Source organism: Maylandia zebra, linkage group LG20 (assembly GCF_041146795.1).
Source record: "Maylandia zebra isolate NMK-2024a linkage group LG20, Mzebra_GT3a, whole genome shotgun sequence".
Lineage (NCBI taxonomy): Eukaryota > Metazoa > Chordata > Actinopteri > Cichliformes > Cichlidae > Maylandia > Maylandia zebra.
Window position 1 is genome coordinate 34,906,167 of NC_135186.1, and position 12,660 is coordinate 34,918,826.

General features: G+C 41.9%; 1 protein-coding gene across 4 annotated transcripts in view; it reads left to right on the forward strand.

Moving 5' to 3' along the window:
- gripap1 (GRIP1 associated protein 1) overlaps positions 1–12,660 on the forward strand; it is a 43,705-nt gene that overhangs the window by 11,316 nt on the left and 19,729 nt on the right. For 3 of the 4 annotated variants that reach the window (XR_001341564.4, XM_004568189.6, XM_014407449.4), the window contains exons 14-21: positions 525–602; positions 1,358–1,450; positions 6,045–6,179; positions 6,303–6,398; positions 6,500–6,610; positions 6,872–6,973; positions 7,112–7,225; positions 7,465–7,542. Coding sequence is in view for 3 of the 4 variants with exons in the window: in XM_004568189.6 (XP_004568246.1) it covers positions 525–602; positions 1,358–1,450; positions 6,045–6,179; positions 6,303–6,398; positions 6,500–6,610; positions 6,872–6,973; positions 7,112–7,225; positions 7,465–7,542 (807 nt within the window). In the remaining variant the exon portion in view is untranslated. The remainder of the gene's footprint in view (positions 1–524; positions 603–1,357; positions 1,451–6,044; positions 6,180–6,302; positions 6,399–6,499; positions 6,611–6,871; positions 6,974–7,111; positions 7,226–7,464; positions 7,543–12,660) is intronic. The other variant, XM_004568190.6, reaches the window with a different exon arrangement.

The following is a 12,660-nucleotide window of genomic DNA, read 5'->3' on the forward strand; positions in this document are numbered from 1 at the left end:
AAAGCAGAACAATACTTTTGGGTCTTATCTAACAAAGAAAAGAATCAGTGAGCTGCTGAGATAATTACACAGTGATGAAAGTTTGGACTTGTTTAAGAACACACCATGTCTTCATTGTTTGGACTTTATGTTTTTTTTAATTGACAGAAACTCTTAAAAATCAGACTTTGTATCATGAAAAGTAGTTCATGTCTGTGGCTGACGTCTGTTGAACACCTTTGGGTGTTATTGGAGAATCTGAATCAGACTGAATCCATTGGACACACTGAATAATTAAAACATGCATTAATAAAACATTCATGCTGTTTTTCATTTAAACGTGACGTCACATTTTCTGTACGAGTCCAAAAACAAAAAAACTTTGAATTCCAAAGTTTGCACACTTCACATGTCATTGTGAACATAGTGAAAGAGTCACTTTCTGTTCGGTTTTCTCCTCTGTAACGATCATTTCACCCTCGTTATGAACTTTGACTTTTTACTTTATAAACTAATCATTTGTGTTTGTGCGTTTTCTTGTTCAGACGGTGTCAGAGCTGAGAGAGCAGCTACAGAGCAAAGAGAAGGAACATGAGGTGGCTCTGCACACACTGAAGGACGAGGTAATGCATGCGTGCACGCACACACACACTCTGAGTCAGAGATCGTGAATCCTGCCACAGACAGGCAGACTTCTGAACATATTTCCATGTCTCAGGCGCAGCAGGAGTGCAGTAAAACACACACATATAAAGACGTGACGGCACTCTTATTTAGATATTTGTCCACATCCAAATTCTGCACACACATATTAGAATAGTTTTCTTTTTCTTTTTTTTTAAATTGAAGAGGATAAGGTTGAGGGAAAAGGGGACAAGGGAGGAAACAGTGTGAAGGTTGTAGGAGTTTGATTAAAGCTGACTGTTTTCGGTTCTTTCACTTCTCTGTGAAGCTGCTTCTCTGCCAAAGTGATATAAATGTTTAAAAAGAATCCGTTTTCACCAAAAACAGGTTTTTAAAATGAAGGAAATGAAATGAGAGATGGTGGGATGGAGAAAGCTCCTTAATACAGATGATTTTTTCTTAATAAAGTACAAATATGTTTTGGAATATCACTCTGGTAGTGGAACTGGTACTTCTGTGTGTTTCTGAACTGCTTTATCCTTCTCTAATCCTCGACTCTGTTCTTTCTGTCATCTTTGTCATTTAAAATTTCTTTACCTGTACACTCTTACGTTTGTGTGTGTTCTTTTTGTTTTGTTTACCTCCTATATTGCCTTTGTTTTTCTCGCTTTCTTTATTTGCTCTTTACTGGTTTCTTTCCCATCTTATCTTTTCCCCTCTGACGCCCCCTGCTGGTGGTTTGGTGCAACTGCAGGTAGCCAGTCAGAGTGCAGTCAGTCAGGAACAGGTGGACAACATCCTGCAGGAGAACGATGCTCTGAGGACAAACCTAGCTGCTCTAGAACAGGTAATAAACGTTACACAGCATGGAGAGAGTTAGTGGCCATGAAACCCGGAGAACCCCTCATAAGCATGACGTCATCTCTGAGCACTAACCCAGCTACTTTTAACATGTAATAAAACTGATGAACAGTACCATAACCCTGACAGTACATCATCTCTGTGTACTAGAGAAACTGACAAGAACGTTACACTGACCAATGAGGAAAAAGTCATTAATACCTCAAAGACCATCACGCTGCTGCTAATCACACAACAGTTACCTGATCCCAGTTGTTGCTTTAGAAAGAAATGACAAAAATGTGTCAAGTGGAAAAATAAATTCACATTACTGTGATTGTCTGCAGCACCTGGACTTGGACCATGCTAACACAAAGCAAGTAGTTAAAGATCAGAGCCGTGCGAACCAAGCAGCTGAAGCTTTTTAAAGGTTAAGAAAAATCTACAAAATATTAGCATCTTACAAAAAAGAGGAAATTTTGCTTATTAGAATGAACTGCTGTTACAAGAATTACTTGTAATCGACTTGTTCCATATATACACTCAACAAAAATATAAACGCAACACCTTTGTTACTGCTCCCATTCCCCATGGGATGGACGTAGAGACCTAAAATTCATTCCAGATACACAATATAACCATCCCTCCCAAACAGTGGTCACAAATCAGTCCAAATGTGTGGTAGTGGGCACATCTGCTATATTGAGATAATCCATCCCACCTCACAGGTGTGCCACATCAGGATGCTGATCTGACATCATGAGTAGTGCACAGGTGTACCTCAGACTGCCCACAACAAAAGGCCACCCTGGAATGTGCAGTTTTTTGCGCTATTGGGGGTCTGGGGACCCAGAACCGGTCAGTATCTGGTGTGACCACCATTTGCCTCATGCAGTGCAACACATCGTCGCATGGAGTCTATCAGATTGTCAATTGTGGCCTGTGGAATGTTGGTCCACTCCACTTCAATGGCTGTGCGAGGTTGTTGGATATTCGTGGGAACTGGTACACGCTGTCGTATACGCCGGTCAAGCACATCCCGAACATGCTCAATGGGTGACATGTCCGGTGAGTATGCTGGCCATGCAAGAACTGGGACATTCTCAGCTGCCATCTGCCCTGAACAATGTGAACCATGATTCATCCGTGAAGCGCACACCTCTCCAACGTGCCAGACGCCATCGAATGTGAGCATTTGCCCACACAAGTCTGTTACGGCGACGAGCTGGAGTCAGGTCAAGACCCCGATGAGGACGACGGGCATGCAGTTGAGTGTCCCTGAGACGGTTTCTGACAGTTTGTGCAGAAATTGTTTGGTTGTGCAAACCAATTGTTCCAGCAGCTGTCTGGGTGGCTGGTCTCAGACGATCTTGGAGGTGAACCTGCTGGATGTGGAGGTCCTGGGCTGGTGTGGTTACACGAGGTCTGCGGTTGTGAGGCCGGTTGGATGTGCTGCCATATTCTCTGAAACGCCTGTGGAGACGGCTTATGGTTGAGAAATGAACATTCAATGCACGGGCGACAGATCTGGTTGACATTCCTGCTGTCAGCATGCCAATTGCACGCTCCCTCATTGCTTGTGGCATCTGTGGCATTTTGCTGTGAGACAAAACTGCACATTCCAGGGTGGCCTTTTGTTGTGGGCAGTCTGAGGTACACCTGTGCACTACTCATGATGTCAGATCAGCATCCTGATGTGGCACACCTGTGAGGTGGGATGGATTATCTCAATATAGCAGATGTGCCCACTACCACACATTTGGACTGATTTGTGACCACTGTTTGGGAGGGATGGTTATATTGTGTATCTGGAATGAATTTTAGGTCTCTACGTCCATCCCATGGGGAATGGGAGCAAAAACAAAAGTGTTGCGTTTATATTTTTGTTCAGTGTATATGTGTATATGTATAATATGGAACACTGGATCAGGCTGTGTTAATGCAAAGAAAAGCGTGTCATGCTCCGCGCATTCAGCTTCAGCTGTTTAATAGCTTCATTTACTGGTTACAGGTTAAAGACAGACAGCCCAATCAGAAAGAAGTTTAATGTTTTATATAATTCTGACCTCAAAACGCTGGTTTGAACCACTTACTGTTTTTTGTAATTGATGTCATTTCACGTGAGGTTTTGTAAATCTGACCCTGAACAGGATCATCCAGAACACTTTACTCACACACTATCAAACTGTAACTCACCTTGTAGGAGAACAGTGCTCTGGGGACTGATCTGTGCACGCTTGACCCTAGAGTAGAGCCCTCATCTAGGACCCTAACCGTAGCTTGTTTTTCTGGACTAATGTGACTCTTGAAAACTAAACTACATACTGCTGCACCGAGTGCTAACAACAGAACACTTTAGAGAGGCTTACATTAAATCTTTTGTGCAAGTGTAAAATTCAAAGCGCTTGCAGGAAACTAGATGATAGATCTGTGAGGGCTGCCCAACTAATGATGGTAGGTGGAGTTAATCTAGAATAGCTTTTTTAGAGAGAGTATCTAGAACCTGTTTGTTTATTGTAGCAGCTGTCTTTAATGTCAGTGTGGAACACGTGTTGCAGGAGAACAGTGCTCTGAGGACTAATCTGTGCGCTCTTGAACAGGTAATTATTTCCTGACTCCTCATGTAGAGTTTAGCATTAGATTGAGGTCCTGAAATGAACTTTGATTCCTAGAATCTTTTCTAGAGGCTTTTTTTAAAGATTGATCCCCTTAAAAATAAAATAACATGACTGTGTATGCTGAGTAGAATGTGTTGATGTCCTGAACCAGAAGCCTAAGTAGAGTGACTGGTTACAGTGACTGAGATTAGTTGGTTGGAGCTCCTCAAAGTAATCACGATGATCAGTTTTTCCTGCTTTCCAGCAGGTTCCTGCTTTAATTCTGATTTATGTAATGAAAATGTTGATGCTGGAGGAGGTCAGTAACCTCAGCTGCAGCTCATTAGGGTTCACATCCATGGTCCATGTTGCTTTCTTTGTTTGTGTCTAGCAAGATATATATTTGATGAAATGTACGACCTTTGGCCTGATTAGATCTGTTCGTGTTGTTCTTTGTCGTCATTCTGAAACACTTTATTTTGGAGAATAAATCAGGAACCAACTGTGTTATATGTTAGGTTTTCAGGTTACTTGGAGGGCAACATCTTCACCTTTTGATGTCTTAAATGCTTTTTAGAAAGAAAAACTCTAAATAGTGTTTGATTTTTCAGTCAGACTTTTTCCACCCAAATCCCAAGACTTGGAGAAATACTTTTTCAAAGTAAAAGTTGCATATTCTGATTGCATACTGTTGGGCCTCAGAGGTAAAGATTAGGCCTTTTGCCATTGTCCATGACATAGACCTCACCGGATTATTCATACAAATACAAAATTTTTACTTAAGTATAATTTGTGTCCTGTGACTCTTGTTTGTGTCGTCATAAACTAAAGAAAAGGTCTCATGATCATCATTGGTGTTTACGTTGGCACTTTTCGTCACGTCCATAAGAAACTGCAGGACTGAGTTGGTGCACTTGTTGTTCATAAACGAGTAACAAGTTGAAAATAGTTGAGCTTTAAAAAATCGCTGCACTCCTCAGTGTCACCACTTTAACTAAAAAAAATAAGAAGGGGCGGGATTTATGATGTCCGTACCGTCAGTGAACAAACACTGTCGCTGACGACAGTCCTGAACACTGACGAGCATGGTTTCATGAGCCAGCAACAGTTAAAGTGCTCTGATGTTCCACGTTAGCCTCAAACTGGAAGATTGATTTAGAACGGAAAATTGCAAAGAACAGTTAAGCCGGTGAAATCATTAAGTCCGATACAAAACGCACTGTAGGATTAAATACGTTCTTAAACTTAGAAACCTGGACTCAGGAGACGCTCCAAATGCTTCATCCTCTGTTCTCAGACGAAACAATCCATGTGCTGACTTACACAAATCTTTGTGTGGTTTGTAAAGCCAAAGTATACATTTACACTCTTCTCACTTAAAGTCACTGTGCTGTACACGTGAATATTCTGACTAGAAATCAAAATAACACAAAAACATTTTTCTCCCAGGAACTTTGTGATGGTAGTAAAATGTTTTTTGTGTTTCCTCTGAGACCTACACACACACACACACACACACACACACACACACACACACACACACACACACACACACTGATGTTCACACCAAACCTGGCCGTGTGGAGCTGTGCTGCTTTAGAACATGAGAGCATGACTGCTGTCAAAGAAACTGGAAATTAAAATGTATTTATCAGATTCACTGCTTTGGGTCTTACTAATGCCGGCTAGTTCGCTCTCTGAACTGGACAATGTTATGTTTAAAAAACTGAAATTAATGTTTTGAAATTGTTATACCTAAAAGGCCAAATGATTTAATGCTACAACTTACATCTTATTTAACCTGTGGTCATTTACTGTTCTCTGCTTCATCTTAATCATCTGTCGTCATCATTCTTTTCTATCTAATATTTTCTGGCAGTTGTTATCTGTCCAGGACATTCTTGTACATGTACGTGTTTAAGTTGGACAGGTACTGCAAAGAGTCGTTCAGGAATTAAAGTGAACACTGTAAAGAGAAATAAAGTGTTTGAAATGTGTTTGTAGATCCAAACGGTGAAGACGCAGGAAATGAACCTGTTGCGAGAGCAGCAGGAGGCGCTGACGGGCGAACTGCAGCAGAGACGAACTGAACAGGAGAATCTGCTGGCTCAGAGGGATGACCTCAACTCCCAGCTGCAGGTAGATTAAACAGTGGTTTGTTTAACCTTTGGGTTTTATCTCAGCTCGTTCTGCCGATATAAACGACTCTCCAGCTGTTTGTTTACACGTGGCTTCCTGCTTCTCTCACTTTACGTCCTTCAGGAGTCGAGTTTTGCCAACAGGAAGTTGTTGGAGCAGTTAACCGAAGAAGGACAAGAGAAGGATAGACTGCTGAGAGAGCTGGACGAGGCTAAGAAGGTACACACATAAACAACAACAACACACAGAGTGCCACATGGTGTCTGTACACAAACCAGCTGAACCAGTAAACACACTTACACCTGTTTGTGTGTGAGCAGACAGCAGAGAAGAGGAAGGCCATGCTGGATGAGATGGCCATGCAGCTGAACCAGGAAAAGTCTGACCACAAGGAGGCGCTGTCAGACCTCAAACTGCAGCACGAGAAAGAGGCGAGTGGCCATGGATCTGCTGCTTTTAATGGCTTTTATCCATCACAGTTTTCATGTCTTCTTTGTTTGGTTTCTCTATATAGTTTCTTTGCTTTGAATTATCGCTGATCTGTTTTTGTTTGTGTGGTTTTTAGTTTTTAAAATGTGCAAAAATAAAGAAAAGCCACAAATTTTCATCAGATTTAGTGAATTCTTTTTGCTTTTGTCTCTTCTCTGTATTCCCTGACTCATTTTCTTCTTCTGTCTCCTCCTCTCTTTCAGGTTCTTGCAGTGAGGGCTCGATACGAGAAGGAGCTCAGAGGACTTCATGAAGACAAGAATCGCTCTGAGGAAGAAATCCGACAGCAGCTTAGAGATGAAAAGGTAAAGAGGCACGCAGGAGGTGAAAGTGGCTAAGGAGACAAAAGAAAACTCCTGATGTGTGTCTTCCAGATGTCTCGTATAACACGAGCAGCAGAGTCGTTATCGCACAAGTTCACGATACGCTTTGTGAGTTTTCAGGCTCGGACGAAGGAGCTGGAGGGTTTACAGCCCCGAGTGGAGGAGCTGCTGAGTCAGGTCCAGTCCATGGAGGGAGCCAAAGGATGGTTCGAGAGACGGCTCAAAGAGGCTGAGGTCAGTATCTGCTGAGTGCTGGCTGGTCACCCTATAAACCAGCGGTACTTTTCCGCCAATTCGTCCTCCAAATCCTCCGTAGTTTAAAGGTCGAGTTTGCACATTTGCATCATTATTTTAAAGTGAAAATGCCAACATTTACAGTTTTTAGCTTCTCGGCTGAGCAGATTCTGAGTTCCTTTGATTCCAAGTGTTCCTCTGTGACTGACTGTACTTTATCTGTCTGCTGATGCGAGCAGGAGAATATAGAGAAGAACAATCTGCAACATCAGGAGGAAATCAAGCAGCTGTGGAAAGAACACAAACTTCAGCTGGAGGTACACACACACACACACACACACTCTTTCATTTTGTTTTATTTAATCAGGTAAAGGTGTCACTGAGAAGAGTAATGTGTTTTCTGTGAGCACAGAATGAAAGCCGGTGTTATAAGAACAAAAGCAGACAACAGACGATGACTGTCACACTTGATGAGATTACACACATTAAAGCGAGCACAGAAACATTGATTAACAGATCCTGTAGAAGTGACTTAAACTCAGCAGCAGTAATCAGCTCTGACAGTTTCACCTCCGTCTCTACTTCGCCTCAGGAAAAAGATGCTGAAAAGATGCCGAGACTGTCTTCACTCAACATTTTATAGATGTCGCTTCTTTATGTTCAGCACAGTTGAGGAAGATCATCTTGGGGTGGAGTTACAAACATGTATAAAAGTCACTCGATTGAAATGACGGACAAGAAAAGCTCCTTATATCCAACCGTCACACCTTTGACAGGCGTTAGGTCAATTTTCAGGCACTGTGTCAGTTTTTCTGTTTATCATCAGTGAACTGTGTTTATCATAACCCACTGCATAACCGTTCCTTTGCATAACATTACGTTTCCTCCTGTAGCCTGTCTGGTAGAATAATCATGTCTCTCTAAACTCCAAATGGAGGATTTGTAACAAGAAAAGTAATGAATACAGTGAGCTGTGTTTAACATTTTGCTCCATTTGCATTTATTTTATCTAATCAGTTGAACTCCTCGACTAAACTGCTGAGCAGTAATGTGGATGAGATGATATCAAACCCAAACTGCCTGCTGCACACCTGTGAACTATAAAAATACAATTTCCCATCTTAGTAGTTATTATGGATATTTTCTTCTAGGAGATATTGTGCTATTTATCCCAGCGTGTTGGTCTCATGGACCCAGAATACACACACCATGTATGCAACGGTTTTAAACTGGATTCCTGTGTGCATACGTGCAGTGATTGGCCTCCTGCATTAGTGCACAGCCTGTAGTAAGACAGTCGCTTCAATCACTTCACAGCGATGTCGCAAACCTGCTGTTCAGTTACGGAGATCTGACGGGCTTCAGAGGTTTGAAATGCAGATACAACTGCAGAGCCGGGCTCAGCTAAACCTGCTCTCTGAGACACACAGCAGTGGTGCATCAGAGAACCGTGCAATGATTTGTGTGATTGCTTCCCAGCATGCACTGGGACAGAGGATTTGTCATAATTTTTCATGTGTTAGTGTGCTCTGTAGTGTTTCCACAAGTGATGCTTTCCTCTGTGATTTTTTTTTTTTGGTCCCCATGACTGCATGAAACATTGATAATCTGGTGAGACATATGCAGTTTAATTAATGACTCGTGCTAATCAGCACACATTTAATTTGTCAGAGAATCGGTTACATTTCTGTGCAGAATGAGATGAAATGATACAGAATCTGTAGCTGGTTTAATAGTAATTCACTTTAGTTCAGTCTTATTTATATAGTAAAGCTCCAATTCACAACAGCAGTCATGTCAAGGTGCTTTAGTTAGATTAAGAAGCCTGAACTCCAATATAGGAGAGAAGACCCCATCAGTCAGACCAACCTCTATGAGCAACCCCCAGCAGAACCAGGCTCAGGGCTGGGCAGCCATGTACTATGATCAGTCAAGCGGTGAGGGGGAAAACAGGAACAAAAGGGATAGAAAGCTGAGAACAAAATATAAACTACAGGAGAGAAAAGGCACAAGATGAGGGCTTGCAGTAGTGGGATATAATATCCATGGAGAGTGGATGTGGAGAAAAGTGCTAAGTGTTTCTTGGGCCATGAGCAGGACTAAGGGATGGTTGAGGGTCAGCTGATCCAGCCCTACCTAAAAGTTTTATCAAAAAGGAAAGTTTGACGCCTGTTTCTGAAAAGTTGAGAGAATCTCGTCTCCCAAATGTACAGGAACAACTGAAGGCTCTGCCTCCATCCACAGAGCACAGGCAAGGCTGCAGTCTGAGAGCGATGTGATGTGAGATGGTGGCGCTTGATCATTCATGCCTTTGTATGTGCGAAGAAGTATTGTAAATTAAATTCTGGATCTAACAGGAAGCCAATAAAGATGAGCTAATGCAGGAGAAATATGATCTCTCTTTCTGGTTCCTGTCAGTACTCAGACTGTGGCCTTTCTGATCAACTGAAATCTTTCAGGGAGCTTTAGAACGGCCTGCTGATAAGAATTGTAGTATTTCAGCCTAGAAAAATCAAATGCATAGACAATTTTTTCAGTAATTGTGACCTCTTAACAGTTGCACTTTTGAAGCTTCTACGGAGGCTTGAAATCATTTCTGAATGTTAAACTGCAGCTCAGGTGAAGACGGAGCATCCGCGTCCAGAACAAGACGTTTCAGAAGGCGCCTCTATAAATATCAACACTTGTGTGCGTGTGTGTAGACAGGCACACAGTGCGTGTAGGCATGTACGTTTGTGTGTGTGCGCTCTAATTGAAAACGTTTCTAATTAAAGCGTAGTTGTCTCCATGGTAACTTGGAGAGGTTAAGCTGTGTTAACAGCCGATCAGAGTGGAGGCGGCTCATGTGAACGCTGACAGTCTGCTGCAGACACCCTGAATGCTTCACGCCATCTGTCAGCAGGACGGAGTTCAGCTTGTTGTTCAGCGCCGTGATTCTCGTTTCCACACTGACCCGTCGTCGTGGTGCACTCACAGCACAAAGACGAGGCTTTGTTTACAGCGTGCGACGAGTGGATACCGCTCGACGCGGTGGTGTTTGTTTCCAGTCTTGAAGCTGATTGATTTTGTTTGCAGTGTTTACAGACATCTCTGTTGTGAAACGAGGATGGATGGAGGGCGCTTTTTGGATCGCGCTGCTGTAATTGGTCACTGTGACACACTGTCAGTATTAAGAAGCACTGGATTAGCTCTGTCAACACTGTTTCTAGAAGAGTTTTGTAAATGAAATGGCTCCACTAAACAGACAAAAGATGCTGAGATTTTTAAACGTTGCAGATGTTTGTTGTTATTGATGTAAGGTGATGTGATGGGCCGCCAGGCTGCGTACAAGTTCAAATAATCCAAACATAAACACTAAATGTAATTTGCAGCTAAAACAAAGACTGAAAGGAGAGCGCTTGCCACCTGCTCTGATTCCTGCAGTGGATATAAACACACTTAGTGTACAGAACTCCACAAAGACTAACTGAAAGGAGTAAAGACCCAAATATTAACACAGTCTGATTGTGGCTACAGCTTGTGGAGATACAGAAATGCTGCCATATAATCTGCATCATTATAATTTCATTAATAACATTCTTTACAGCATTATTTCATCTAATAATATTTCTCACAGTATTGATACTGCATTACAGTTGTTTATTGAAGATGTTCATTTGAGGATCCTTCCATTATGTTAACTTTTATTACAAGTACGGTTAGAAGTATTTTATACACATTGCATATTTGTGCTTATTTCGAGTTGATGTTCGGTTCATTAAGGGTCTTAAGCTTCACTGGCGTGACTGTCCAGGTGATACATGCTGAGGGAAACTAGAACATAGAAGGATAACTGCAATGCATGCTTACAGTACATATAACACATATAATCTAGGAATGTGTCCAGCCTGAGGCCTTAACTCATTTGGTGTCTTAATATATTTTATTCTACTTGGTAACAGACGATCAGAGTCAATAATTAGCCCCAGAGACCCTGAGGGCTTGAAGTTTATTACCTTGTATGGAAGGTGTTATAGAAAAGAGAAGTTCTATGTCTGTTTATAGGCATTAAAGATGTATGATTAACTGTGACTAATGTCTGGAACCTATTTTAATCTGTCATTGACGCCATGGGGGGGCGTGTACCCCACTGCTTTATAAGTGTCCACAACATGTATTTTGGTCAGAAGACATAGGCTGATGTTTTCTCCGGGCTGTTAATAAACTCATCGTTTGATTGCACTTCTCTGGGGCTTCCGTGGTTTGTCTCACTGCTCTACATTGATTGATTTCGCGACAAGCTCCATATGTGGTTACCATTCGAGTCTCATAACCAATAATAATTCTCATTACTGATGAGCGTAATTATTGGTTATCAGTAACGAGCCCTTTCAGCAGATTAGATGACCACGGTGATCGTGTATACGTCTGTGAGAAAGTCTCTCCTCAGAGACCTGCTGCACTGATTAGTTTGTCTGCGTGTGCGTGTGTGTTTTATCTGCTGGATAACAGCCTGGTACTGAAACCAGAGTGAGGAAACTTAATAGGAAAAGTTAATTAATGATGGAAGAAGTCTAATTAGAGGGCAGGTCAGGTCCCGGGCAGGTGCTCCACGTGTCGGGGGTTTGAGTTTCAGCCGTCACATGTCGTTTCCTGTCTTCGTTCCTGAACATCAATGCTAAGGTTTGTTAAACCGAACGTTAAATGGCAAATTAAAAATAATCAGTTCACCCTGTTCTCTCCAGTTACATCAGAACATGCTGAAAAAAATAGCTGATTGTTCATAAACCTTAAAGCACACGAGTCCTGCAGCCTGATTTTACAAATTTAAATCACTCAAACTGCTCGAAGCATTCTGTTTGTAAACGCTGTTCACCATATCTAATCATCTGCATGAAAATACATTTTTTCCGATGTTATAAATTATATCTTGTAATATGTTCACCTGATGCACACAGTTATAATAAAAAAAATGATAGTTTGGAAGAAATTAAGTCAAAATTATAGAGGCTGGAGAAGCAGGTATTTAAATGCAAGTCTTATCTCTTATTCCACAAGGCTTAATCCTGGAATTCAGGTGTTTTAATTCCCATTGCTACAGATGTGTAAAATCAAACACTTAGCCATGAAGTCTGCTTTCTTTTGTAAAAGAATGGGTCACTCTTAAGATCCTGCTGAAGTTAGGAGTGGTACCGTAACAGGATGCCACTGTTGCAAAACAGTTTGTGAAGTTTCTTCAGTCCCAGATGTTCCACGATCAGCTGTCAGTGGTGTTATTTCAAAAGTGGCCGACCACAGAAAGCTACCAAGGGGAGCCATCAACCAAAATGATGAAGAGTCTCCAGCGCTCTGCTGACTCAGTAGCTGCAGAGCTCCAAGCCTCCTCTGGCTTTAACATCAGCACAAAAGCTTTGCACCGGGAGCTTCATGCCAAGGGTCTCTGTGGTCGAGCAGCT